This window comes from Cucurbita pepo, chromosome LG16, assembly GCF_002806865.2.
Source record: "Cucurbita pepo subsp. pepo cultivar mu-cu-16 chromosome LG16, ASM280686v2, whole genome shotgun sequence".
NCBI classification, from domain to species: domain Eukaryota; kingdom Viridiplantae; phylum Streptophyta; class Magnoliopsida; order Cucurbitales; family Cucurbitaceae; genus Cucurbita; species Cucurbita pepo.
The window spans coordinates 427123-455031 of NC_036653.1; the positions used below are offsets into that span (position 1 = coordinate 427123).

The 27909-nt window shown below is 37.7% G+C and overlaps 4 protein-coding genes across 4 annotated transcripts; 3 read left to right on the forward strand and 1 right to left on the reverse strand.

Moving 5' to 3' along the window:
* The first annotated feature begins 1896 nt into the window (after window positions 1-1896).
* LOC111777704 (LOB domain-containing protein 36-like) lies at window positions 1897-3591 on the forward strand. Its single transcript, XM_023657426.1, has 3 exons — window positions 1897-2015; window positions 2089-2166; window positions 2496-3591. The coding sequence occupies exon 3, from the start codon at window positions 2536-2538 to the stop codon at window positions 3589-3591; it is 1056 nt and encodes a 351-aa protein (XP_023513194.1). The 5' UTR covers window positions 1897-2015; window positions 2089-2166; window positions 2496-2535.
* A 4515-nt stretch (window positions 3592-8106) lies between these two features.
* Window positions 8107-15275, forward strand: LOC111777386 (50S ribosomal protein L25). The gene is made up of 3 exons (XM_023656950.1): window positions 8107-8583; window positions 8683-8812; window positions 14746-15275. The coding sequence occupies exons 1-3, from the start codon at window positions 8188-8190 to the stop codon at window positions 14979-14981; spliced, it is 762 nt and encodes a 253-aa protein (XP_023512718.1). The 5' UTR covers window positions 8107-8187; the 3' UTR covers window positions 14982-15275.
* Window positions 15276-17130: 1855 nt separating this feature from the next.
* On the reverse strand, window positions 17131-20221 carry LOC111777384 (pentatricopeptide repeat-containing protein At4g39530). Its single transcript, XM_023656948.1, has one exon. The coding sequence runs from the start codon at window positions 19738-19740 to the stop codon at window positions 17203-17205; it is 2538 nt and encodes an 845-aa protein (XP_023512716.1). The 5' UTR covers window positions 19741-20221; the 3' UTR covers window positions 17131-17202.
* A 2679-nt stretch (window positions 20222-22900) lies between these two features.
* LOC111777385 lies at window positions 22901-26922 on the forward strand. The gene is made up of 10 exons (XM_023656949.1): window positions 22901-23123; window positions 23275-23370; window positions 23461-23535; window positions 24485-24553; window positions 24684-24760; window positions 24840-24928; window positions 25007-25136; window positions 25925-26015; window positions 26109-26174; window positions 26648-26922. The coding sequence occupies exons 1-10, from the start codon at window positions 22965-22967 to the stop codon at window positions 26765-26767; spliced, it is 972 nt and encodes a 323-aa protein (XP_023512717.1). The 5' UTR covers window positions 22901-22964; the 3' UTR covers window positions 26768-26922.
* The last annotated feature ends 987 nt before the right edge of the window (window positions 26923-27909 follow it).

Genomic DNA, 27909 nt, shown 5'->3' on the forward strand with positions numbered 1-27909 from the left:
GTCCAAATCTCAGATTTTCCAACATTCGTTTCATTTTATTATTATTATTATTATGATTATTATTATTATTTTTCTCCCAAAAATTAACATTTGTTTTTTACTATTTTTGTTTATCTACTTTCTTTTATATTTTTACTTTTCTTCATTTTAGTTAATTTATTTTTTTAATTTTTTAATTTTGTAGGAGCGTACCCGTTTGAATTGATAAAATCTTTTAAACTGACTCGGAATTTGAGTTGATTGAATTGGTGACTTGAACAACCCGGAATAAAGCTCATAACCCAACGTTCAAATTTTGAGTTAGATTGTTAAATTATTTTTTTACAAATAAATTAAAAAAATTCTATTTATCTACCATAACTAAAACCTAATAAATGACATCAGTTATAAATATCAAATATTCTTAATCCTCGTAATAATCTTAAAAGTAAGGAAGGGTTGGATTAGGTTGTAACCCTGTTTTTGGGTTAGTCGGGTTAGTTGGGTTGACTTAACTAAAAAATGTCAACGCCTTTTGGATTAGGTTGTAACCCTGCTTTTGGGTTAGTCCGGTTAGTCGGGTTGTCTTAACTATTTTGGGTTAGTCAGGTTAGTTGGGTTGACTTAACTAAAAAATGTCAAACGCTTTTTGGATTAGGTTGTAACCCTGTTTTTGGGTTAGTCGGGTTAGTCGGGTTGTCTTAACTATTTTGGGTTAGTCGGGTTAGTTGGGTTGACTTAACAAAAAATGTCAACGCCTTTTAGATTAGGTTGTAACCCTGTTTTTGGGTTAGTCGAGTTAGTTGGATTGACTTAACTAAAAAATGTCAACGCCTTTTAGATTAGGTTGTAACCCTATTTTTAAGTTGGTCGGATTAGTTGGGTTGACTTAACTAAAAAATGTCAACTCCATTTGAGTTGGTCAAGTTAGTTGGGTTAACTTACTAAAAACATCTGACTCAACCCAATATTTTAATTTTTTAGGTAATTAAAAAACAAAATTTTTAATTACCTAAAAAAATTAAACCAACGCAAATAAAAAAAAATTATGGTAAATAATGTTGTGGCTCATGAAACAACTAGTTCAAACTTTTAATAAATAATATTGTAAATAATATTACGTATCTTTCAATTTTTTTATATCAATTTAAAGTAAAAATTTTCAATAACATTTATGGAAAATATTTTAATTAAAAAATAAAAATAAAACATTTCAAAATCTACTAACATAATTAGAATATTTTCAAATATTTAATTTAATTAAATTAATTATAACTTGACATAATAAACATATTTACAAAGATTTGGAAGATCCGTATGGACAAAAATATTAGGACTAAATTGGAAATTTTATTTAATAAATATGTAATAAATTAAGGTTTAAACGGAATTCTTTTTCAAAATAAGTAGGAAATTTTGTTTAATTTAATTTATTTTTTATTTTTTTATTTTAATATTATTTTTAATGTTCTTGTCTTTTCAATTTTGGTGGCTAAATTTTTGTCCATTCCTCACAACAATTGCTTTTAATTTATTTTCTTTTCTTTAAAAATAAAAAAAAATAAAATTGAAAATAATGGTGAGAGAAACGTGGAAGGGGGGAGGGGTATTTTGGGTATTAAAAAGGGACAGTACAGGGACAAAGAGGTAACTCAGAGACGCATTGAATAGCTGCTCAGAATGAGAGGTCCATCCAACGGCCGTCCTTTCTCTCTTCCAATCTGAACGTCTCTGATTTCCCCATATTTTTTAAAAATATTTTAATTTAAAAAAAATATTTGACGTCGACGCCACAGTTATGATCCTTCAATTTTTTTTTATTTCCTTTTTTTTCTCTAACAATTTTATTTCTTTAATTAATTAAATAATTAATTATTTGATTTCCCTTTTCTCTCTTTCTGTTCTTCTTCTGTTGGGGATTGTGAAACTCGAAGATCGGATCCAGCGCTTTCTCTCGCTTTCCAAACCCTAAAACCAGAAGAACCAGAAGAAGAACAAGAACAAGAACCAGAAGAAGAAGAAGAAGAATACCGAAGGTTTTCCACCTTTTCGCCATTGACGTTTCTTTTCGATCTGTTCTTCTTCAATTCTTGAGTTTTTTCTGCGCAGGTTTTCGTTTGTTTCCGTTTTATCTATGGACTTTACTGCGATTCAAACCAGTTGAGGACGAACGAGCAATAATCTCAGGTGAGTTTTTCGTCCTTTCTTCTTCAAATATATTTGGAAAGAAAACGAAGCTTCTCGCAATAATCTCAGATTGAATCGCTACTTTCAACGTTGACGCTCATTTTAGCTTTGATTTTTATGTTTCATTGTTTTCTGTTCCACTGTCGCTCTCTCTCTCTCTCTTTCTCTTTTTCTTTTCCTGAAATCTGTGTTGTTGGAACCTATTTTGGCCGATCAGATTCTTCGCTTTTGTTTTTTTCCTCTCTTTAATTTAATCCGTTTCACAAGAATCCAATTCCATGGCTACATATATGTGTATGNAATTTTTTTTTTTTTTTTTTGTTTTTCAGTCGTTGAAGGAAAAACGGAAAGTGATTTGGTAATAGAAGAATGTCATCGTCGAATTCACCATGTGCGGCGTGTAAATTTCTTCGGCGAAAATGCACACAAGAATGCGTGTTCGCGCCGTACTTCCCACCGGATCAGCCGCAGAAATTCGCTAATGTTCACAAGGTGTTTGGCGCAAGCAACGTGGCGAAACTTTTGAATGAGTTGAACGCGTCGCAGCGTGAGGACGCAGTGAACTCATTAGCCTATGAGGCAGAGTTTCGTCTGCGAGACCCAGTGTACGGATGTGTCGGCCTTATCTCTGTCCTACAACACAAGCTAAAGCAAATGCAAAGCGACCTGTACAATGCCAAAAAGGAACTGGCCAGTTATGTTGGCCCTCAAGCAATGATTCCAATTCTTCAGCCTTCCACTGCCATTATGACCACTAACCCTCAAGGACCCGTCACTAGCCCTTCCTCCTCCGTCCTACTTCCCTACAATATGTCCCCCATGTTTGGGATTCCCTCTTCTGGCGGCGGTGGCTCCTCTCAACAAATGCTCATTCGTGAGTCGCCCCATCAACAACAACAACATCACCACCAGATACAGCAGCAGCAGCAGCAGTTGTTTGAGGCTCAGCAATTGGCTGCGGCAGTAGCGGCCAGAGAGCAGCAAGAAATGTTCAGAGCGTACGAGCAGAAGCAAACCCAGCAGCAGCAGCAGCAGCAGCAGCAACAGCAACAGCATTCTCCTTCCCAACGCCAACACGAGCTCTTGAGGTTCAATGGGTTTGACCCGGCTGGTGTTGGTGCCGGTTCCGGTGCCGGTGCTGGTGGGTTTAATAATCAGATGAATTCGCCTTCAGATTTGACATTGGGAACTTTTCCCGACAATAGCTACCAAATTCAAACGCAACCAGAACACTCCCATTCCCATTCCCACCATCATCATCCGCTTCAAGTACAGCTATTTCCTCAACCTCAGCAAACTCAGCTTGACCAATCACAGCAACAGCAGCAGCAGCCCCATCCACACCGANTGTCTGATCGATCTGATGATGCCTTTTTTCTTTTTCTTTTTTTTCTTTCTCACAAATGGTGCAATATTATTTGGTAGCAGCAGAAAGGCTAATTTACTGTTTGTTGAATAGAGACATGAGAGAGGGGGCTGTGTTGTTGGGGGTCCTAGAAGAGGAATTATTGTCTTTTCACTGCCATGGGATATGTCTCAGTCATTGCCTATAAATGGAACCCCCATTTCAGAAACTAAACTCCCCATTCCTTTCCTACACTGTTTCTTCCTCTTTCAATACCATTTTTTGTTGCTTAACAAACAGGAGAGATCTTCTATTATCTTTTAGGCTCCATTACACTCTTTTCTTTTCCCCCCCATTTCGCAGTTTCATTCTTCTTCTATGTCTGCTCCTTATTGCATTCACACAACTCAAATAGTCAAATAGTGCATTTGCACCCTAAAACCCCCAATCCACCAGCCTCATTGGCACACTCACTCCTTCCTTAGTATCCACCACATCGCCCGCCTAGTGTTTGACTCTGATACTATTTGAGTTTTCTCTTTTGGACTTCTCAAAATTTTTAAAACCTTTTTATTAAGTAAATGTGGTTATTGATTTGTAAGAAGGGTGAAGGCAACCCAGCAGCAGCACGTGGAGGAGTAGAAACTTGAAGCCTTAGCTAGGGTGTAGCTCTTGATGACAATATGGGGGTGGGAAGAATTCTTCTTCCTTGAAAAGTTTCCTGTTTTTGTTTTTGTTTTTTTTTTATTAATTCATTCATTCATTCGTATTGGGATCCGTTGAATCAAGCCAAGGAGTGATCAAATCAAATAGAGTTGGGGGGGCATTGGAACTGTAATAGATCACGTTCATACAAAGAGAGAGAGAGAGAGAGAGAGAGAGGGCTGATGATGAACTGTGTAGGAGGAAGAGGGATGAAGTGTGTTGAAAAGGGATGGAAGTAAGTTGTTTATAAATGGATATGCATGTGCGTTGATGTTTAAAATAATGGGTGGGAGATCCACCAAATTCACATCGGAAAACAAATATTAGATTAATTAATATTGAATCAAAGTAAATAACGTCGTTGTGGCATCCAATGAATTTGCAAGTACCATCCACTTGCCTCTTCCTNTTTTTTTTTTTTTTTTCTAATGAATTTTCTCGTCTAGGTATTAATTTTTTGTTGTTACATTTTAGCATCTGGTTTATGATATATCCTTGTGCATGCCCCAAGGTCTTTTTTGTTTTTGGATGGTGATTAAGACAAGACTGTTTCATGGGAGGGTTTAGTTTTAATGGGTCGGAGCATAGAGCATGCACAGGAGGATAGTTCTTAAACACTAGATGCGTTTTGCATTTATGAATCCATTTTCTTGCTCTTTTTTTTTTCTAAAAAAAAAATAATGGCGCTTTTAAGCTCTGTCTGATCGATCTGATGATGCCTTTTTTCTTTTTCTTTTTTTTCTTTCTCACAAATGGTGCAATATTATTTGGTAGCAGCAGAAAGGCTAATTTACTGTTTGTTGAATAGAGACATGAGAGAGGGGGCTGTGTTGTTGGGGGTCCTAGAAGAGGAATTATTGTCTTTTCACTGCCATGGGATATGTCTCAGTCATTGCCTATAAATGGAACCCCCATTTCAGAAACTAAACTCCCCATTCCTTTCCTACACTGTTTCTTCCTCTTTCAATACCATTTTTTGTTGCTTAACAAACAGGAGAGATCTTCTATTATCTTTTAGGCTCCATTACACTCTTTTCTTTTCCCCCCCATTTCGCAGTTTCATTCTTCTTCTATGTCTGCTCCTTATTGCATTCACACAACTCAAATAGTCAAATAGTGCATTTGCACCCTAAAACCCCCAATCCACCAGCCTCATTGGCACACTCACTCCTTCCTTAGTATCCACCACATCGCCCGCCTAGTGTTTGACTCTGATACTATTTGAGTTTTCTCTTTTGGACTTCTCAAAATTTTTAAAACCTTTTTATTAAGTAAATGTGGTTATTGATTTGTAAGAAGGGTGAAGGCAACCCAGCAGCAGCACGTGGAGGAGTAGAAACTTGAAGCCTTAGCTAGGGTGTAGCTCTTGATGACAATATGGGGGTGGGAAGAATTCTTCTTCCTTGAAAAGTTTCCTGTTTTTGTTTTTGTTTTTTTTTTATTAATTCATTCATTCATTCGTATTGGGATCCGTTGAATCAAGCCAAGGAGTGATCAAATCAAATAGAGTTGGGGGGGCATTGGAACTGTAATAGATCACGTTCATACAAAGAGAGAGAGAGAGAGAGAGAGAGAGGGCTGATGATGAACTGTGTAGGAGGAAGAGGGATGAAGTGTGTTGAAAAGGGATGGAAGTAAGTTGTTTATAAATGGATATGCATGTGCGTTGATGTTTAAAATAATGGGTGGGAGATCCACCAAATTCACATCGGAAAACAAATATTAGATTAATTAATATTGAATCAAAGTAAATAACGTCGTTGTGGCATCCAATGAATTTGCAAGTACCATCCACTTGCCTCTTCCTCTCTTCCTCCTCCATTAATGTTCTTCATTCACAAGTTTCTTCCCACTCCATTTTTCGATGATTTCTTTTTTATTATATATATATATATTATATATATATATATATATAGAGAGAGAGAGAGAGAGAGAGAGAGTCAACTAGTTCATATTGTGAAATTGGAGATTCAGTGTGGTAGGTTGCTGTTTTAAGAAGACTGAGAATTTTGATTATTTATTTATTTATTTTTGTCTAAAAAAGAAAACACTAAATAGGTTAAAAATAATTTAATGTGTGAACGAAATCATGGGTGTACTTTTTAAATTCTAACAATTTAGTTGTTGAANTTTTTTTTTTTTTTTTTTTTTTTTTTTTTTTTTTTTTTTTTTTTTTTTTTATTATCATCATGTAATGACATAGTCTTTATAGTTTTTAAATGAATTTGATTCCTAACAAGTTTATTAATCCATAACGTGTAAGGCGTTTTATTAATATTTTGTTTTCAAGGTTTCGGGATTAAATGGTTACTTATTAGAGAATATAGAGACTAAATTATTAGAAATTTGAAAGGTAAGAATTAAATAATTAAAAACTAAAGTTTAGGGACTAAATTGTTAATTTCATAAAAGTTTACGGCTTAAAAGTGTAATTTCACATTTAAAAAAATCTCGATTGGACTTTTTAATAGAAGAAAAAACGAAGAAGAAGATGAAGAGCGAACGAAAAGCATGTGTGATGGCATAGGGGAGTCATTCAAACTTGGAACGTATTATACATGCATACAACGATCTGGACTATATCAATACAAATAGTAATTTAAGTTCTCAGTTATTATATTTATAAATAGAGATTAAATATTTTGTATACGATACTTCTATCACATGTCTCAACAGAAATGATTTATATCAAATCATTTGTAATAATTTAAAAATAAGTCGTATCAATAGTGTTACTTAAATAAGATATCAACCTTATTCATATACTCTATGATCCTGTCTTATGTCAACCGCGATTATACTTAATAACTCTAAATTTATCATACAATGGATACTAAACCGTAAATAAAATAATTAAGATTATCATTAAAAAATAAATAATAAATTAGGAGACGTTAAGACATAAATCTCAACACAAGATTCATTTGGTGTTAGACTTCATCGTGAGCAACTGACATGATTCGAACAAAGTCGGTATAACATTGGACAACATGTAGTCAAATACATGCACCACCATTCCCTCCCTTAGATTGATGCATGCGAGCAACTAGTACCTTCCAGCGACCTAGCCCACACACATAGTTCCATCATGGCTCATGTCCAGTTGCACCCATGCGCCTCAATCCGCTAACAACCCGACCCAACCCTTTATAATAACTCGACCCACGAAGATTTCAAAATTTATATGTCATTTTAGGGTCGACTCTAAGATGTCTACGAGGTGGGTCAAGGATGGGGAAGCCTTTCCCATCTCCATCCCCGCCTCCTTTTTCAATCCTCGTTCTTATAATATTTTCTGTTTATTTTTTAGGAGATTGGATTCTTCACGGATAATCTTTTTTATATATTTTTATTTTTTCTTGTAAAAATAGTTCTTTCGAAAGTTTGTTTTCTAATAGTCATTTCCATTTTACAATATATTTTTTTTTTACAAAAATCTAATATAAGATGATGATCCATTTGTAAAAAGGGATGAAAATGCACGATAAGATAATTAAAATATAAAAATTCTAATTTATTATAATTTGTAACATATTTATTTATTTATGTAATAAAGCGGTGAGAATGGGAATACAGGAGTATACATGAGTCGAGCTGGGTTGAGTTGAAGGGATCTTTTAGATCAACCCAAGTTCGGGTTGGTTGAATTGGTAACTCAGTCCTAACTAGGAATTTTTTACCATCCAATCCAACCCAACCCAACCCAATCTTCTATTTTTGGGTTGGATTTTAAGTCATTAAAAAAATTAAAATTTTTAATTAATTAATTTATAAAAATGGTAAAAAAAATTATTATTATTTTAATTAATTAATTAATTTATTGTTGAGAATGCTAAACTCTCAACTCTAGTCGGCCCAAAGGCCCATACTCAAAACCCCAAGCTCCACTCTGCATAAACCCTCGTAGAACTTAGTTGCTCCGCTCAACTCCTCGCGATTCCGGCTGCCATTGTTAATACCTCCGACCGATCATGGCCAAGTGGTGGCGCTCCACCGGAACGAACCTTAGGTTGTTGGCGCTTTCCAGCGCTAGATCGGAACCGTTTCCATTTTCTTCATCTCGAGCTACTTCTTACCATACTATCCAAGCCATCCCCAGAGAGTGCAGCGGCAGCAGAATTTCAACCAGAGATAGAGCGCAGGGAAGAATCCCCGCCGTTGTTTTCAGTCAACAACTCCTTGAGAAAAACTCCATCCACGGATCGCCGTCGCGGAAGCATCTGCTCACTGCAGAGCGGAAGCAAATCCACTCCATTCTCAAGTCCGTTGATCTCCCTTTCTTTTGCTCCACTAGGTTACAGCTCCAAATCCGTGCTGGTTCTGGATCTTCAGTTCTTCTTGAATCAGGATCCATCCTTCCAATCAAAGTAAGCCATTCATTTGTCTCCACCGGTTTGTTTGTGTTCAATTCAACTTGATTTTTCTTTCATTTTCTTGTTATGGAGTAATTGCTTGGGATTTTTCAGGTTCACAGGGATGAAGAGACCGGGAAGATCTTGAATATGGTGTTTGTATGGGCTGATGAAGGCTCGGAGTTGAAGGTAGATGTGCCAATTGTCTTCAAAGGTGAAGAGACTTGCCCTGGTCTTCAGAAAGGTAACCAACGAAGATATCTTACTTTAATTCCCAAGCTTTCGTAGTCGTATTCTTGGTTTCTTAGAGCAAGATATAAGTAGTCGTAGTCTTGTGGAATTAATTTACAAAAATAAGGCGAAGGTGCAATTGTCTAAGAATTTGTGTCCTTTTTACTCGTCGTTATCAATATTCCCCCTTGAGGGTGCTTTCACCGAAGAAGAGGTAGGGAAGGGGATTAAGCTTTTGGGCCCCGATAAGACTCCGGGGACTGGATGGTTTTACCTCCGAATTCTTTAAAAAATGTTGGAACATTCTGAGAGCAGATACATGAGAGTGTTCCAAGAAACATATATCTATTTGATTTCAAAGAAATGATTTCTTTTGCCCCATAAATCTTATGATAGAACTTCTCCATCATAAAAGATTTATGATTACTAGGCAGCGTATAACACTTGAGAGGGATGTTAGATTCTTGATACATTCCTCATGACAAATGAGTTAATAGACTGTTGGAAAAGGAGGAAACAAACCGGTGTAGTCATCAAACTTGACCTAGAAAAAACCTTCAGTTGGACTTTTCTTGAGGCGCAAAATGGTATGGTGGATAAAAGGTTGCTTCTCATCCACAAATTTCTCCATCATCATCAATGGAAAGTCGAAAGGAAAGATCTAGGCTACTTTGGGTCTTGGACAAGAGAATTTACTATCCCCTTTTCTTTTCATATTGACAATGGATTGCCATGGTTGCTTACTCACCTAGGCAGAATACGAAGGCATACAAAGGCCTTTTAGGTTGGTAACGAAGACTTGAAGTATCGACCACTTCTAGTTTGCTAATGACACAATCCTCTGACTGTTGATAACATAATTCTTTTCTTTGAATTAACAAATGTCCCCTCCATAAAAACATGTTTGAGAAGGTAAAAATCTTCGAAAAGTTATTGGGACAAAACATCAACCTTCAAACAACAGGGATGATGGACATTGATGTTAGCATAGAGGATATCAAAGACTTTGTCAACCAATATGGTTTAAAAAGCGTGAATGATCGAATGTACCTAGGATTACCCTTAAATGGGAACCCCAAATCCTTCTCTTTTTGGAAGACCATTATTGAAAAAATAAAAAGAAGTTACCATTATGGTCATCATTTTACACTTCTAAACGCGGAAGGCTCACCCTCATACAAGCTACATTGTCCAACCTTCCCACTTACTATATGTCTATATTTGAAATGCCTCAGAAGTGGCTATGGAAATATAAAGATCATTCAGAAACTCTCTGCAGAAAGATGACCCACACCTTGTGATATGAACCAAGAACAAGAAATTTTCATACCTCAAGGTCCAATTACAAGGACAAGAGGCAAGAAGTTACAACGAGTTTTAGTCACTTATATTCAAGCTATGATGAACTCGTCAAAGAAAATTCTAGAAGATGCTGAAGTTCTTCCCTACATGTGATGCAAAGTTGAGCTTCAAGAGATGAATTAAATTAAACGCATTTTAATATGAACCCATAGTTGAATTTATGGAATTTAGTCCAAGGATGGTTAGTAGATATCGCGTTTCTTTTATTGCATTATTTTAATAGTAATTTCAATATTTGTTTATCATTAAGCTAGTTTTAATATGGGAGTTAAGGTTATACATATCTTAATATATTCTATCATTAACTAGCCATTTTAATATGGTGTATTTCTCATTTTAATATGGAGGTTATAGGTGTATTTCTCATTTTAATAGGGAGGTTACAGGTGTATTTCTCATTAACTAATCATTTTAATACGAAGGTTAAGTGTATTTAAGTCACATAGGTTAAGTGTATTTAAGTCACATAGGTTAAGTTTGTCAAAGACTATATAAAGTGTTAGATCTGGGTCAGGTTAAGTGTATTTAAGTCACATAGGTTAAGTTTGTTAAAGACCATATAAAGTGTTAGATCTGGGTCAAGTTAAGTGTATTTAAGTCAAGTTTGACGTTAAGTGTATTTAAGTCAAGTTTGTCAAAGACTATAGAATGTTAGATCTGGGTCTTATCTATATTTTGTTTTCTATAAAATCTTCCAAATCTTTTATGGTAAACTGATTGGATTTTGAAAATAGGTTACAAAAGAAGGCTTTATATAGCTTTGACAACCTTAATCTACGTGAGTTAAATACATATTTAACCTTCATCACCCATAACCTCCCTATTAAAATGGCTAGTTAATGAGATAGTTAATGAGAAAATAACTTATGAGATAGTTAATGAGAAAATAACTTAGGTGGCTTATAATATAACTAACTTCTGTATTAAAACTAGCTTGAACAGTTAACAAATATTGAAATTACAATTAATGCATGTCTATTTTGAATCTCAACATTGCACCACATGTAGAGAAGGACTCCAACATCTTCTAGAATTTTCTTTGATGAACTCAACATAGCTTGAATATAAGTAACTAAAGGAATATAAGTAACTAAAGCTCGTTGTAACCTCTTGGCTCGTCCTTGTAATTGGACTTTGAGTTATGGAAATTTCTTGGTCTTGGTTCGTATCACCTTGTCCGATAGAATACTATAAACCTTCCAGTAAACAAGAGTGGACAAGGGTGGACTCGTCCTATATTTGATAAAGGAGAAGAACAAAGCTCTCCTCTGGTCAAATGACCACAAAGGCGCCACCTTGTGTAGAAATCATATAAAGGCTAAATATGCTCCTACATTATGGACAAGCCACAAAGGAGTCATGGAAGTATATAAAAAAGCTCCAAAACCTTATCACCATCTGTATTTGCCAAAGATTGGGTGATGGAGGAAACTCATCTTGCTGGATTAACCCTTGAATTGACAACACCACACTAGCCTTGCGGTACCCTCTTTTGCATAGATTCTCACAATGCAAAATGGCCACGACCAAAGAAACATGAAAAGACGTTAACAAATTTTGGGACTTGAAACTTAAAAGGAACCTAAGGGATAATAAAGCTAAAAAATGAATCGAATTAAGCCTTGACTTTACCTCAATTGTATTGTCTAAAAAATTAGTCTCATTGAAACGGTACCTTGCGTTGACGGGGTCTTCCCCACAAAGTCTTTGACGATGGATATGGAGGAAAAGGTAGAAGCAATAACCCCTCACTAGCAAAGACAATATATTTTTTCTATGGAGAATGGTGCATAAAGCCCATTAGCACAACTAGAAACTTATAGCAAAGAATGTCGTACATTATTTCCTAATTGGTGTCAATTATGCAAGAAAGACAATGAATCACAAAACCATTTATTTATGCGAGTGTCACACCATACTATGAAGAGAGTAGATTGTGACCCTCACGTAAAGGCAAATAAGGTGGCGACACGGAAGTGGCGCCCAACCAGCCAAGCAAGGGCCGAGGTAGACAAGTATCATGATGCAACTGAGGAGGACGGTGCATCATCTAACATATCACAAAGATGTGCATGAAAACCCAAAATGAGACATAGGCAAGAAAGAGACAACAGTGTTGACGTGAGTGTCAAAGATAGGCTTGGTAAGGTAAGGTAGGGCCTTGGGCCTTAATCTCAAAAGTCAGGGTTCTAGAGGACATTCAAGCATGTGGCTTTGGATTTAAGCCCGTCCATATGAAGTATGAATACTCGCTGAATTTGGTATCAATCAGACACTGGATGGACGCTTCACGACATCGTTTGACTGTTCGCCGAAATAACGTCTACTCCTGGAAGACTGAAAATGACTCCAAATGTATCTTAGGGGGGCATGATGTTAGCTCTCTACCACCCTTGGGCCTATGGCCTAAGCGAGCTACCCTGTGGCACATATGAGGGCGAGCGTTGCAAGATGAGTGTCTTGGGCGACTTCCTTTGAATGGGTCTTTCAAGGACAGTGTCAAACGACACGGGTGTGCCGATATGTGCCCCAGCCCATGTGTTGGAGGTTGGATCATACACTTGCTATCCTGTACAGAGTCCGTAAATGATATGACATGGACACAAGAGGGTCCAATACCTCGATAGTCCCCGGATGGATGGATGTTCGGGATGTCTCGATGTTATAAGAGACAAATGGGCCCGTTCTTGATGAGCATGACTGAGCAAGCTAAGTTGGCTGATGACTTTTCGGGACTTGGGAAGGCATCATGACATGAAGACCATGTTAATTGGAAACCCAGATGATGTTGGGACACGACGTTGCTTACGAGAAACCTGGGCCTGATTAAAGACAAGGTCGAGCCAAAGGACTTGGTCTAGTATGGAGGCAAGTCAAATTGAGTTGCAGATGATTGAACATGCACGCACGCATGAACGACGTGTGTGGCCGCGTTGGATGAGCTTGATTCCATACAAGTTGTGTTTGGTGGGTGAAGACAACCTCGCCTAAGGTCCGACAAAGCCATAAAGACGGACGACAAATGAATATGGGGGCTTGAGTTCCCCTCAAGGCTTGTCGTGAGCATGTCAAGATCACGACACCACGCGGTTGAAAATGTACGACCGTGACATTGTGCACATACACTTGTGACTTTTAGATAAAAATTCTCAGTATTTTTAGATGACGTCTCACTATTTCTAAGTATGCAAAAGAGTTATTAGATATGACCTTAATGAACCACACATTTAAGAACGAAAAAGCCTTGCCATGGACAAATCTCATTATGGCTTCCCTGTTGGAGTCTATGGAAAGAATGAAATCAAAGAGTATTCACGAAGTAAACACAGACTTATACTAGGCTTTTTGAAAATGTTGTTTACAACGTCATTTCTTGGTGTAAACTTTTGCTTCCTATAGTCATACTTCCCTCGTAAACTGAGAAGGTACTTTGTAAGCACAGTGGATAACATATCCTTTTGGTAAATTTCAAATATTAATGAAATTTTTTCTATTGAGGAATTAGTTTATTGAATCCAGAAAATATACTTATCCGTCTGTGCACTTCTTATTGTTGCCAAGATGACCCCTAAGTTATCTTAAGAGAAGCAAAAAAATTAGTTGTAATTGGTTTCGCAATTTGGTCCCATCACTTGACTTTCCTTTACCGTACAAAAGCGCACGTCCCACTTTATAGTTCCAAGAAATTTCCCAAGACAAGATATCATAAAAGGCAAAATAACTATAAGAAGGCTTCCCAACAAAAACTAATACTAGAGTATGTCTAATTCTTAAATTCTTCGGAATAATACACCAAGAAGCTGTGCAACATTTAATCATCTCAAATCTTTCTTTCCTCCTGGGTTGCTCGAAGATTCTCTGTTTTCAAGTCTAAAGACCTCATAGAAAATAGCTTTAACCAATTGTTGATTCCAGGAACTTTAGCTTTCGTTTGTAATCTATGCCTCAGAGCGACATAAAAATGTTGTTTTTAGCTATTGAATCATATACTTAATATGAGAATCCAACTCGGGAATGCTGTGAATGTGAACTTAAACCATGATAGTTTCTACATCTCAGGTGATTGTGGAGTTCATTGAGACTTGAGAGTTTGCATCGACCACATTTCTTTAGTTCTTACTTTAAAGTATTTTGTACCATTTTTGTGAGCCATGTTAGACCCTGTTAGTCATTAATGATAAGCAATGATCTTAAGATGCATTGGCTGATGAGTTGTATCATGAAAGCATTGACGTTTTGGGAAATATACGACATTTTCTAAAGTTCAAACTATGAACTACGGCCAAACTTAGGTAGATGCACCATTAGCCTTTTCAACTTTTGTTCTCTAATAATGGTACCCTCCGGCCTGCAAGGCTTTTGCAAATTTGCTGTCTGTTGAATTTGATAGCCACAGTTCAGTTAATGATTATGCTGTTTAAACATGGTAAATAAAAGAAGGTCTTGATTGCTATCTGATCGTAGCTGGGATGATAAAGAGTTGGACAATTGATATTGTATAATTAAGCAAAACTTGTATTGTGGTCTTTGTCTGCCTGTCAACTGTTCTTCTGAAGTCTGATACCTTACTTTTGTGGAAAACAGGAGGTCAACTGAATAGGATAAGAACTAGCCTAAGATACCTTTGCCCGGCCGAGCATATTCCTTCGAAGATTGAGGTGGATGTAAGTAATCTGGAGATCGGGGAGAGAATTTTCATTCGCGATATAGACGTCCATCCTTCCTTGAAGCTACTTAGCAAGAACGAAGTCATGCCTATTTGTAAAATAGTCACAACAAACCCGAAACCGGCCATCACAGAAGCTTCAGAGCCTTCATGACTACTACGGATTCATTGACATTTAGGTTCAGAATCATTTGGTTTACTAAACAACTTATGGTTGAAGAGGCCAAAGAATAACATCCAGTTGGCTTCAAGTTAATTACAACTTATGGTTAAATTGTTATGTTCTTTGTATAAATTTGGAACCTTTTTTCCTGTTTCGATTCCTCGCTTTACTGACTTTTGATTTGCAAGCTGAGAATTTTGCTGAAGCTCAGGTTCATATTAGCTCAAGAGACCTCTTTCTTGCTGGATAAAAATTATCAGATTAGATAAATGTTTAAAAGAATTATTCATTATTGTAGGAAGGAAAAGGAATAATGATTGCACTAGAGATAAAACCGTCAAATTAATGAAATCTGTTTTGGTCTTGAAGTCTTTATATTCGCTCTCTACTTTGCTCTATAAATGACTTCTCTTGGTTCTTGTTCTTATTTTATTACATGTTATCAACATGATCATCTTCTACCACTTTCCTTTGTTAAAGGTTGACCGTGTTGTCTTTGTGATTTGTGTTACGAATATTTTATGCATGCGTTGTATATGTATTGAATACTTACGTTTAGGGCATTGAGCCGAGTTACTAAGTACTGACTTGAGTTTAAAAAGTTAGTTTATCTATGGAGTAAAATAATATGTGGGTTGAGGTGTTGAGTTGATTAAGAAAGTTTGTGTATTTAAAGCAAAATTGTTGTGAATCTTAAATTTGGTTCTTCAAAGTTTAATTTTCATGCCAGAAAAGATATTATGGAAATATATTTTTATAAATTTTTCTAAAATTAAAAATTTAAAAGTATAGAGACCAAAATGAGATGACGCTTGAAAGAAGTCTATAGAATCTATGGATGTTCTAAAATCCATTGTTACCATTTTTCAGTGTCAACAATTGACATAGTCGAGAATGTAGAGAGAATTTATTAGCTCTCTATCAGTGAACTCAGACGTTCATTATGAGTAACAACGTACTATGAGTTGATTGTCAATTGAGAACGTAGATTGTATGTGACAACAACCACACAAAATGTATGGTAGGGATAGCGTACTTGCCAAGTCGAGAATGAAAGATAGACCGAACAACTCCAACTGTGAAGCCCCAGTGGCAGCCCAAGGAGGTTCGACGCCTCAAGGGGTCGGTCAAGGCTCAAGAAGACCGACACCGAGGTTGGCTAAAGGCCTACAAGGCTGACCCCTTGGTTGGTATAAGGCCATCAAGACTGACCTTTAGAGGAGTCCGTCCAAGACCTTATATGTCGACCTCTAGGAGGGTAAGCCTGAGAACTTAAGAGGCTGGCCCAAGGAGTTTGAGGTGTGTCCTAGGAACCATATTAAGCTCGAGTGGTCACTCCTAGTAGGGGTCAAACCAAAGGAGATGCGAATTGAACCAGCTCAACTTAAGGAAAATGACTAGACAAGCTGTCAAGAATAGTCAAAATTTAAGAAGGTGGAGATCATGGTTTGATAACTAATGAGCAGCTCAAGGAGTCCCCTAGATTCTTGAGAGCTATGTCATGAATCTATATTTCAAGGAAACTGATTGAATAAGCCCGCTATTGATCTCATCAACAATGAGAAAAGTGGTGGTGAGCGATGCTCCCAACATAACACGTTATGACCTACATCAGAGATTCAATCAGTGGTAGAAATCCACCGCTAGCAGATATTCCTCTTTGGACTTTCTCTTTCAGACTTCCCCTCAAGGTTTTTAAAACACGTCTACTGTGGAGAGGTTTCCACACTCTTATAGAGAATGTTTCGTTCTCCTCTCCAACGGATGTGGGATTACATAATCCACCCCCTTCAGAGCCCAATGTGAGATCTCACATTGATTGGGGAGGAGAACAAAACATTCTAAAAACCTTGAGGAGAAGCTCGAAAGGAAAAGCCCAAAGAAAACAATATCTGCTAGCGGCGGGCTTGAGCAGTTACAAAAAGTTATAATGATAACCTTGTACTCACATTGAGGGGAAGCTTGAAAGGAAAAGTCCAAAGAAAACAATATCTGCTGGCGGCGGGCTTGAACCGTTACAAAAAGTTATAACGATAACCTTGTACTCACATTGTTACATGGCCAACAAGGCTGCGGAGAAGGATAGTCATGAAAATCCTTGGCCAAAAAGCTCCATCCAGATGAACAGTGAAGTCAAAAGTATTTCAAAGCTCAATGAATCATGAATTTTAGGAACTGTTCTTCACAAGAATGTTTCCTTTAATGTCATATCTCAATCATTGGCTTCAAGAATTGTGGTATCAAGTACATAACCTGCATCTTTCATCTGCACAGTTAATTCATCCAAAGCTAAATATATTAAATCACTCTCCTCATGGACTCTGTCTCTTGAAACAAACACATGAACTTCACCGTTCACCTCAATCCAACTCTGTCCAGGTTCTTTAACTACACCACTAACATCCATTTTCAACCTCAACCTTTTCACATCTCCCCACATACCTTTAGATGCAAAAATATTTGAAAGCATAATATATGATCCACTGTCCATGGGGTCGATCGAGATTGCCATCTCTGCAGCATGTTTTGCTAACTCGATGTTGCCGAAAACTCGGCATGCACTGAGCAAGCTTCTCCATACTAATGCTGCAGGTCTTATTGTCATCTTCTCAATGAATTCTCGAGCTTCAGATAACCGACCCGCTCTTCCCAAAAGTGTAACGACTGAAGCGTAATGTTCCATTCCTGGTTCAATTCCATATCTGGCCATTGAATTGAAATGTTGAAGGCCATCTTCAACAAATCCAACATGACTGCAAGCTGTTAGAACACTCACAAAAGTGACATAATTGGGAGTCATGTCATTGCTCATCATTATTTCAAACATCCTAAGAGCTTCTTCTGCTTTTCCATGTTGTGCATACATTGAAATCATTGAGTTCCAGCATGTCGTATCTTTCCATACTGAGGAGGAAAATGTTTTTTCAGCTTCTTCCACACTCCCACACTTAGCGTACATATCGACAAGGGCATTCGTGATGAAAGCGTCTAATCCGAGACCCATCTTCAAGACTTGATTATGGAACTGTTGACCATGCTGGAGACTTGCCAGGTTGCTGGCTGCTGTAATCAGGGCTGCAAAAGTAAACTCATTTGGCCTTTCTCTTGAAAATTGTAAATCCGTGTATAGTTCGAAAGCCTCCTCACTTTCGAATTGTAGGTTATACCCAGAAAACAGTGCATTCCAAACAACAATGTCTTTATTAGTTGTCTCTTCAAACACATACCTAGCATCTCTAATGCATGAACATTTAGAATAAACATCTATAAGAGCACTGCTAGTGAACTTATCTAAAGAGACCCCATATTTGATGGTAAGGCCATGGATTTGCTTGCTCAATTGCAAGCAGAATAGTGCAGCTGACATACCTAGAAGGCTTACAAATGTTAAAAAGCTTGGTGAAACATGTTTTACCCTCATCTCACGGAAGATTTCCAATGCTCGATCCAAGTACTCTTGTCTCGAGTATCCTTCAATCATTGCATTGTACGAGACCACACTGTGACTATTCGTGTCATCAAAGACTTGTTCTGCATCATCCAAGGAATTGCATTTTGAATACATGTCAATTAAAGCATTTACCACAAAGTTATCATGTTCAAGACAAACCTTAATAATATAAGAATGTATTTGTCTTCCATGTTGTAAAGCATCAACTGAACCACATGATGTAAGAATGCTTGAACAAACATACTCATCTGCCTTCCATCCCATTCTGAACATTTCACTACCTAGTTCCACAGCCTCCCAATCATATGAATTTTGCATGTACCCGGATATCATGGTAGTCCAAGAAATAATATTCTTGATATCCATTCGATCGAAAAGTGCTTTCCCAGCTTTCACTCTACCACATTTTGTATAGAAATCTATAAGAACGTTATATGTCGACACATCCATCTTTGCTTCCCTTCTCATAACATAAGCATGAATTTGCTTACCGCCTTCCAGAAAACCAAGCATTGAACACGCATTTAGAACGCTAGATAGCACATATTTATCAGGCACAACATTACTTTCTCTCATTAAGTTAAACAATTGCAATGAAACCTCACTCCTTCCACTTTTTGTGTACCCTGTAATAATAGCAGTCCAAGTCACAGCACTCTTCATGACTAAACCATCAAATATCAATCTGGCTTTTTCTATCTCACCGTGTTTTGCATACAAGTCGATCAACGAAGTTCCTACATAAACATCCTCATCAAATCCTGCTTTAACAATGTAACTATGGACCTGGGAGCCAGGTTCACCACCATCACGTTGAACACAAGCTCTGATAGTGCTAGCTAAAATATATTCATTCACATTATTATCCGAGGTCCTCCGAAATTCCAAGAAATATAGCAATGCTTTTTCGTTATAGCCTAATCGAGTATACATAGAAACCACAGAAGACCAAGATACTAGGTTTCTATTAGGCATTTTGTCGAACAATGTCCCTGCATCAAAAACACTCCCAATTTTGAAATATGAATGCAGGAGAAGGTTTGATAAAAACACATCAAATTGTAAGCCCCACAAGACAACTTGACAATGAACTTTCCTGTAGTATAAAATCGATTTGTTTGAAACAGGAACGAGCAACAGATTGGCAAGTGCCTTCCCTTTCACTCGTACATTTAGGGAAGAGAAAGAAGGAAGCACTGGTTGAACAGGCGGCGCAGTAGAACTACAAAATTTGCAACTTCTCAATTTGGTAATTGGAAGATGGGTCCAATAGATATTGAAGAAAAAATGGCGTCCCATAATTCTTATAAAACAGGCAACTCATGGGCATCTAGAGAAATGTATTTTACGCATTCAAAGAAACTCCAATCATTCTCTTCCTCCCCACCATTGTCTCATCAAATAAATGATTTAGAACTTGTAGACGAACATGAATCATTGCTTCACGAATAAACACTGATTAAAAGCTAGTAAGTTGTAGCCATATACTTCATACATAATAAGCTTAATAGCCACTATTTTTCAAGCAGAAGAACAGAAAAACCTATTATCCAAGCTTCAATGACCGTGTTCATAAATTGGAGGCTGAGGGCTTGGGCGAGTCAATTGGACTTAGTTTGGACTAAGCTCCATCCGACAGAGAATTCAGAACACACTAATTTCAGTAAGCTATGAGGAACCAGAACCAATCTACCTCAATTTCGATGATCGGAGCCTGAGAATTCGTCGTCGCTGGCACCGGCACGGCAAAAGGTAATGTTTTACGTATTTGGGTTTTTTGGGTTGAAAATTAGGAGGGAGCAGGGGATTTTGGCTCGAAGTTACGAAGCAAATGGAGCCATATGGCAGCGTGAATACGATGTAATCGATGTTAGTGACAGTTTGTAATTTGTGAATGCAGCTCAAGCTAGTAGAAATTATTAGTTTTGATCTGTTATGTATATTCGTCAGTTTCACGGTTTTAAAATGTATGTACTGGAGAAACGTTTCCGCATTCTAATAAGAAATGATTTGTTCCCCCCTCTAACTAATATGGAATCTCACAATCCATCCCCTCAAGCCGAGTGTCACGGTCATGCTCGTCCAACGCGTGTAGCCCATGGCCGCATGCCCATGACAAGCCAAACCCTTTATGTCTTTTCATATTTAGTGTTTTACTTTTGTATTTATGACGTTTCAAAAATATCATGTCTAGGTCTGCTAGACATGAAATGCCTCAAAATGTATTATAGGGAGATTTCTCCCTACCCAAGGTTATATTGTGAGCCGTTGTTATTTCTCTCTTGCTTGCTTATATAATGTCTCTTTCAAAAATCTCTCTTTTGAAAATCTCTTTCTGCCATCGTTTTCTAAAACCTTCTCTTAAAACCGAGACCAGAGGCTCAAGCATACCTCGCTTGGTCGTAAGCAACGCAAGAACGAATTGGCTTAGCTCACTTGTCGTTGGAAAGTGAGTGCCGCACAATCGCAAGTCCGCTGCCATCAAGAGTGCGATTGTGACACCTGGGACTTGGGGTCATCGTCCTCGTTGGCACGCCTAGTGTTTGGCTCTGATATCATTCGTAATAGCTCAAGCCCACCGCTGACAGATATTGTTTTTCTTTGAATTTTCCCTTTCGAGTTTTCCCTCGAAGTATTAAAGTGAGTCCTTTATAGTTACATAACGGAACTGGTACTCATCTAGATACTGCCCTACTCATATTTTAGTCATGCATATTCGGTTTCTAGCTTAGCATAATACATAACACATGTTTGTTGGAAATCCAATCTAGAGGCGTAACGATAATTTTATCAAATGTCCCGAAGATTTTAGTTACTAATATAACACTATATGATTTTTTTAAGATAATTATAAAAAGAAAATAAAATAATAATTGAGCTATTGAAAATAGACTCAATCCTCTATTTTAAAATTTTCTTAATTTTAAAATGCTTTTAATAAATATTTAAGCTCGGTGTAATGGATCGATCCCTAGATTTTAAAAAATGTTGTATAAATTTTTAAAATTTTTAATTTTGTATACGTCTAATTAATATTTTATAAATTTTTTTTTTAATGTAGGTCACATTAAGAACGTTTCATGATTTGGATACCTTAATACGGTGAAGTTGGATATTTTAGATCCGATGCTTCTCAATATTTATGTTTAGAAGAACAAACATCTCACTCGGTAACATATTTTTCAACTAACAAATTACTAACCCAAATCGTGAAACCCAAATAATTAATAATTAGCAAAAAACCAAGAGCTCTCGGGCTCCCGGGCTCTCAGTCGTCGTCTTGTTATCTTTGCAATGCGTTGTCAAAACCCAAAAACTAAAAGAAATTAACCAAAAAGTATAGTTTCATAGTGTCACAATCTAATTATGAGGAGAATAGGTTGTGACCCTCACGTTGCGACAAGAGAAGTGTCGACCTTCAAATGACGCTCATCCGGTCACACGAGGGCCTAGACGAGTGACATGATGTGACAGAGGAGGACAAAGGATTATTTAACGCGCCACACAAAGTGGCCATGAAGAGAAGATGAGACATAAGCAAGATAAGGGCAACAAGTAGACAACAGTGTCAAAGATAGGCTTGTTGAAGGGTGGGGTAGGGCCTTGAGCCTTCACCTCGAAAGTCGGGGTTCCAGAGGAAATTTGGGTATGTGGATCTAAAGTTAAGTCCGTCCATATGAAATATGAAAGCTCGTCCAATTTGGTGTTAATCAGACACTGGACAGACTCTCCATGACACCATATGTCCGTTTTGCCAAAATCATGTCTACACTCACCCGTTTGGAAATGTCTCATAATGTGCCTTAGTGGGAGGCAAGTAGTCATCTCTCCACCACCCTTGTGCCCAGTGGCCTAAGTGAGCTACATTGTGACACATATGTATGTTATAGTGAGGACGAGCGTTATGAGACGAGTATCTCGAGCAACTTCCTTTGAAATGGGTCTTTCTAGGACAATATCGGGTGGCATGGGTGTGTCGGTGTTGCTCCCTAGCCCGAGTGTTGGAAGTTGGATTTGCACCTGCTATCCACTACCATATTCGTAAATGACATGGTATGGGCAAGAGAGACCCAATGCCTTGATAGAACTCGGATGGATAAATGTTTGGGATGTCCTGATGTTATGAACAACATATGGGACTGTTCTCAATGGTATGACCAAATTAGCTACGATGGCCGAAAACACACTGTACCTTGGAATGATGTTAAGACTTACGTGCCATGTTAATTGGGAGCCAAGGTGATGTTGGATGCGACTTTGGACCTTGACCCAAAGTAAAGGTAAAGTCGAATTGAATGACTTAGCCTACTGTAAACACAAGTTGGTTGTGGGACAGACGATTAAACATGCACCCGCAAGTAGCATCTGTGACGTTTGGTTGGCGAAGACAAACCTCCCTTAAGATTTGACCACAAATAGATATATATATATATATATTATATTGGAAAATCTCCTTCAATTGTGGCGGCAAAATACTTATCCTCCGGAGTCCAAACCGAACTCAGAAACCCCAAAATCGAACCATGCTGGACGTAGCCACCGCTGGCTCCACCTATTCCTCTGCTCTCTCCTTCCAATTTCGCCGTTCAAAGTCCTTCAACATCCCCCATCAATGGCGGATCAGAGCTTCCTCTGCTGCTTCCACTGTTGATCTCACCGCTCTTCAATCCGCCATCGACAAGGTTCATTTCCTCCGTTTAATCTCATTTCTCTACAAATTAAACCTACCATTGTTGCCCGAATCGTATTGTGAGTGAACATCTTAATATCATTTCTGCGCCATTGTTGACTTACACAGTTTCTTCATATATATATATATATATATATATACAGAAAGATAGTAACGCCGTTAAGGAGGCGCTGGACCAGTTGAGGGAAGTTGGTTGGGCCAAGAAATGGAGTTCTCAGCCGTATGTCTCCCGCCGTACGGTCAGTCTGCAGTTCTTCTTCTAGGAAATTGCTATCCATTACCAAATTTTTGCCAATTTTACGAATATATGTTGATTCTCTTTACACCAGACTACTCTACGGGAGCTGACAACGCTTGGAATTAAAAATGCGGAGAATCTTGCTATTCCTAGTGTCAGAAATGATGTGAGTTCCTTATTAACATCCTTGCATTTTTTGTTCTGTTTGTTTGTCTTTTAGCATTTTTGGTCTTGAGATGTCAAAGGGTTGGTACTCCAAAGATAATATTAGATTGGAGTTCGATCGTTATTGTAACCGTCCAAGCCCACGACTAACAAATATTGTCCATTTTGGGCTTTCCTTTTCAGGCTTCCCTTCAAGGTTTTTAAAACGCGTATGCTAGGTAGAGATTTTCACACCCTTATAAAGAATGCTTCATTCCCCTCTCCACTGATATGAGATCTCACAATCCACCCCCATTCAGTGCCCAACGTCCTCGCTGGCACTCATTCCCTCTCTTCCATCGATGTGGGACCCTCCAATCCACCCCTTTCGAGGCACAACTTTCTTGCTGACACACCGCCTCGTGTCCACCCCTTTGGAGCTCAGCCTCCTCGCTAGCACATCACCCGGTGTCTAGCTCTGATACCATTTGTAATAGCACAAGCCCACCACTAGCAAATATTGTCCTCTTTAGGCTTTCAGGCTTCCCCTCAACGTTCTTAAAACGCGTCTGTTAGGGAGAGGTTTCCGCACCCTTATAAAGAATGCTTTGTTCGCCTCTCCAATCGATGTGGGATCTCACAATACACCCCCCTTCAAGGTCCAACGTCCTCTTTGGGGCTCAGCTTCCTCGTTGGCTCATCGCCCGGTGTCTGTCTCTCATATCATTTGTAACAGCCTAAGCCCACCGCTAGCAGATCTTGTCCTTCTTGGGCTTTCCATTTCAGGTTTTCCCTCGAGGTTTTTAAAACGCGTCTGCTAGGGAGAGGTTTCCACACCCTTATAAAGAATGTTTCGTTCCCCTCTCCGACCAACATGGGATCTGTGAGTTATAATGCTTCAATGGGTCTGTTTTCTCTGTTTGCATATCAATTTTCTTGAAACTTATGTGGACTTTGTGCTCTCAACACAGGCAGCTTTCCTTTTCACTGTGGTGGGTACGACTGGATTCTTGGGCGTCCTTGCAGGGCAGCTTCCTGGGGTAACATAGACAGCATCTTTTGTTGCTTAACCTGTTTGTTCTTCTACTTTAGTTCCTCATATAATCACCTTTTAACTAATGAGCTGTTCCTTAATCTCATCCTCTTATTGAAAATTTGGATTCATAACAGGATTGGGGCTTCTTTGTGCCATACTTGATTGGCAGCATATCGCTAATTGTTTTGGCTGTTGGAAGCATTTCTCCTGGGTAAAATTTCACTTGCAATGTATAGTTATCTCACTTTTCTACTCCATGACATTTTGTATGTGCCTTTCCTTTCTCTTAGGCTTCTTCAAGCTGCCATAGATGGCTTTTCATCATTTTTTCCTGATTATCAAGAACGAATTACTGGACATGAAGCTGCACATTTCTTGGGTAAAGTCTTGCATGAAACGTAATAATGAGTTATGCCTAGTTCACTTGGATCTAATAATGGACTCCTTTGAATTTTAGTTGCTTACTTGCTTGGACTTCCTATTCTGGATTATTCACTTGACATTGGAAAGGAGCATGTCAATCTCATTGACGAAAGGCTAGAAAAATTGATATATAGTGGTCAGCTTGATGATAAGGAACTTGACAGGTAAATGGCTGCTTACTAATATGAACGGGCGCAATGTTATCCATCAATCATGTAACGCCCTGAATTTTAGGAAAATATGTTTTATAATCATTAGAAGATTAGATTGAAAATTTGAAATCAAAATTAGAAAATCTTATCAGTATAGGAGATTGAATTTAAATCCTGGGGAATTATCTTTGAAAACTTTTATTGAAATGTCTACCCCCTTCCGGGCTCAACCTTCTCGCTGGCACATTGCCCGGTGTCTAGCTTTGATACCGACTATAACAACCTATGCCCACCGCTAGTAAATATTGTCCTCCTTGGGATTTCTCTTTCGGACTTCCCTTCAACGAGGTGGATTGGATTGTGAGATTCCACATCGGTTGGGGAAGAGAACGAAACATTCTTTATAAGGGTGTGGAAACCTCTCCCTAGTAGACGCGTTTTAAAACCTTAAGGGGAAGTCCGGAAGGGAAAGCCCAAAGAGGGCAATATCTACTAGCAGTAGACTTAGGCTGTTACAAATGGTGTCAGAGCTAGACACTGAGCAGTGTGCTAGCGAGGATGCTGGGCCCTGTAAGGGGTGGATTGTGAGATTCCACATTGGTTGGAGAGGGAAATGGAGCATTCCTTATAAGGGTATGAAAACCTCTCTCTAGTAGACACGTTTTAAAAACCGTGAGGCTAACGGCGATACATAAAGGGTCAAAGCGGACAATATTTACTTGCGGTAGACTTGAGCGGTTATTGATGCTAGTAGGAGCAAATAAGCATGAATTGCAAGTTGTGTAGCATTTTGATTTCAGGTTGGCAGTGGTGGCAATGGCTGGACTTGCATCCGAAGGTTTAAAATATGATAAAGTGGTTGGCCAATCAGCTGATCTCTTCACTCTGCAGGTTTCAGATTGCTATTTAATTCATGAAACAGATCCTTTACATCTCTCCCATCAGCTATCTAACATTTATCTATACATATATTTTTTCTATCAGAGGTTCATCAATAGATCAAAACCAAAACTTGGTAAAGATCAACAACAGAACCTGACCAGATGGGCTGTAAGTATCACGACTCTGGATAGCTTCTTAAAACCTTTTTGTTCAACAACTTGAGCCTTCGCTAAAGATATGTTTAGTCCCTAAAATCTAGTGTGTTTTTTTTTTTCAAATTCGTCATCATTGTTTAAAAAAATTCACTTTTGTCCCTTACGTTTTCTCTCGTCATTGGTAAATGTTAATATGAACTAATGAGAAGCGTAGATGACATAATACTTAGAAATTCACTTAGTATGATGCTCTCTAATATGATGCTCTCTAAGTTAATCATCAACCAATTTTAATGTTCATTTACATGTTAAAATACAACGAACTAAGTCGAAACTTTTGAATTAATAGTGACTAAATCGAACCAAAAATGCTGAAACATTAGGATGAAAAGCTTGTATTCTAGCCTGAAAAGTTTTTTTTTTTTTTAAAAAAAGGGTCATATTAGTGACTGAATATTAAATCAAATCCCCTGGAGTTTGCTGTAGGTTCTATTTTCTGGTTCCCTTCTGAAGAATAACAAATCCATATATGAAGCCCTCATCAAAGCAATGTCAGAGAAAGCATCTGTAATAGAATGCTTTGAAGCGATTGAGAAAGGTGCGTAGCTGATTCGAACTTTTGATCTTTCTGGTTGGGTTCTTAATTCTTAATGAGTATCATTTTTTATTATACTGGAGAAGGAGAGTGCTCTATTCTCTTGCCCCTGTAACATTTCCAGGACAAATGGATAATAAATCAACCGCAGTCATATTTCTAAAGAGGAGATCACTGTAGATAAATTTAGTCTAGTTTTGGTTGTATTTCTGTTCATCATTGATAGTAATTCACACATTTCACTTTGAAATTTGATGGACTTAAATGATCTTAAAACGTTCATGGAGAAATCAATACGAGAAATAAGTTCCAATAAAAACATTACAACATGTATCATGTCTGTTGGGATCTAAATTTGCGACTATTTTTGGACTTTACTTTCATTTTTTGCGACTATTTTTTGCGACTATTTCCACACCCACAGTACTCTTGTATTACATTATACGCCCATGCATTGTAAGATTCTACATTAGTTAGAGAGGATAATGAAGTATTCCTTATAAGGGTGTGGAAACCTCTCCCTATTAGACGGTTTCATAAGGCTGACGACGATACGTAACGGGCCAAAGCGGACAATATTTGCTAGCGGTGGGCTTGGGCTATTACATGCATGTAGGTGCATTAGGTAGGCGTGTTAACGTACCTTTTAGGTCTAACTATGGGCAAGTGCATGCTCACACAGTAGAAATCGAAAGAAAATAAAGGAACACGAATAACATTATGGGTGTGCACGTCTGTTCATAACTATAAAAGCATACAATATGCATGCCCCACATTTTAAATCATCAATTTAATTTGTGGTGCCTCGTAAAACATATACATAATCATGTTTATAGTATCTCATATAACACATGCACATACATAATCGATCAATTGAAGATTACGTAAATAAAAGTCACATGGTACATATTATTCATGTACAAAAACAAAGTTCATTTTATCCTACTACATTCATAAGTTGATTGTACGCAGTACATGGTTCATATGGTACATGATACATGTTATGATGTTCTTAAACTTTCATAAATTGATTGTCACCTAAACTTAACCTTAACGAAATTCATTTTATCCTATTGCATTCAAATCAATCGTGCAAATTGATGGTAGAAACCATTATAGGGTTAATATAACTTAATTGTCTATTATCAATCCA

What these genes read in the sequence shown, in the direction of transcription:
- LOC111777386 (XM_023656950.1), top strand. Translation starts at nt 8,188, where the DNA reads ATGGCCAAGTGGTGGCGCTCCACCGGAACGAACCTTAGGTTGTTGGCG. An exon ending in GATCCATCCTTCCAATCAAA is followed by an intron (nt 8,584 to 8,682) that starts GTAAGCCATTCA and finishes GGGATTTTTCAG; the next exon opens with GTTCACAGGGATGAAGAGAC. An exon ending in TTGCCCTGGTCTTCAGAAAG is followed by an intron (nt 8,813 to 14,745) that starts GTAACCAACGAA and finishes TGTGGAAAACAG; the next exon opens with GAGGTCAACTGAATAGGATA.
- LOC111777384 (XM_023656948.1), bottom strand. Translation starts at nt 19,740, where the DNA reads ATGGGACGCCATTTTTTCTTCAATATCTATTGGACCCATCTTCCAATT.
- LOC111777385 (XM_023656949.1), top strand. Translation starts at nt 22,965, where the DNA reads ATGCTGGACGTAGCCACCGCTGGCTCCACCTATTCCTCTGCTCTCTCC. An exon ending in GATGATAAGGAACTTGACAG is followed by an intron (nt 25,137 to 25,924) that starts GTAAATGGCTGC and finishes TTTTGATTTCAG; the next exon opens with GTTGGCAGTGGTGGCAATGG. An exon ending in CTGATCTCTTCACTCTGCAG is followed by an intron (nt 26,016 to 26,108) that starts GTTTCAGATTGC and finishes TTTTTCTATCAG; the next exon opens with AGGTTCATCAATAGATCAAA.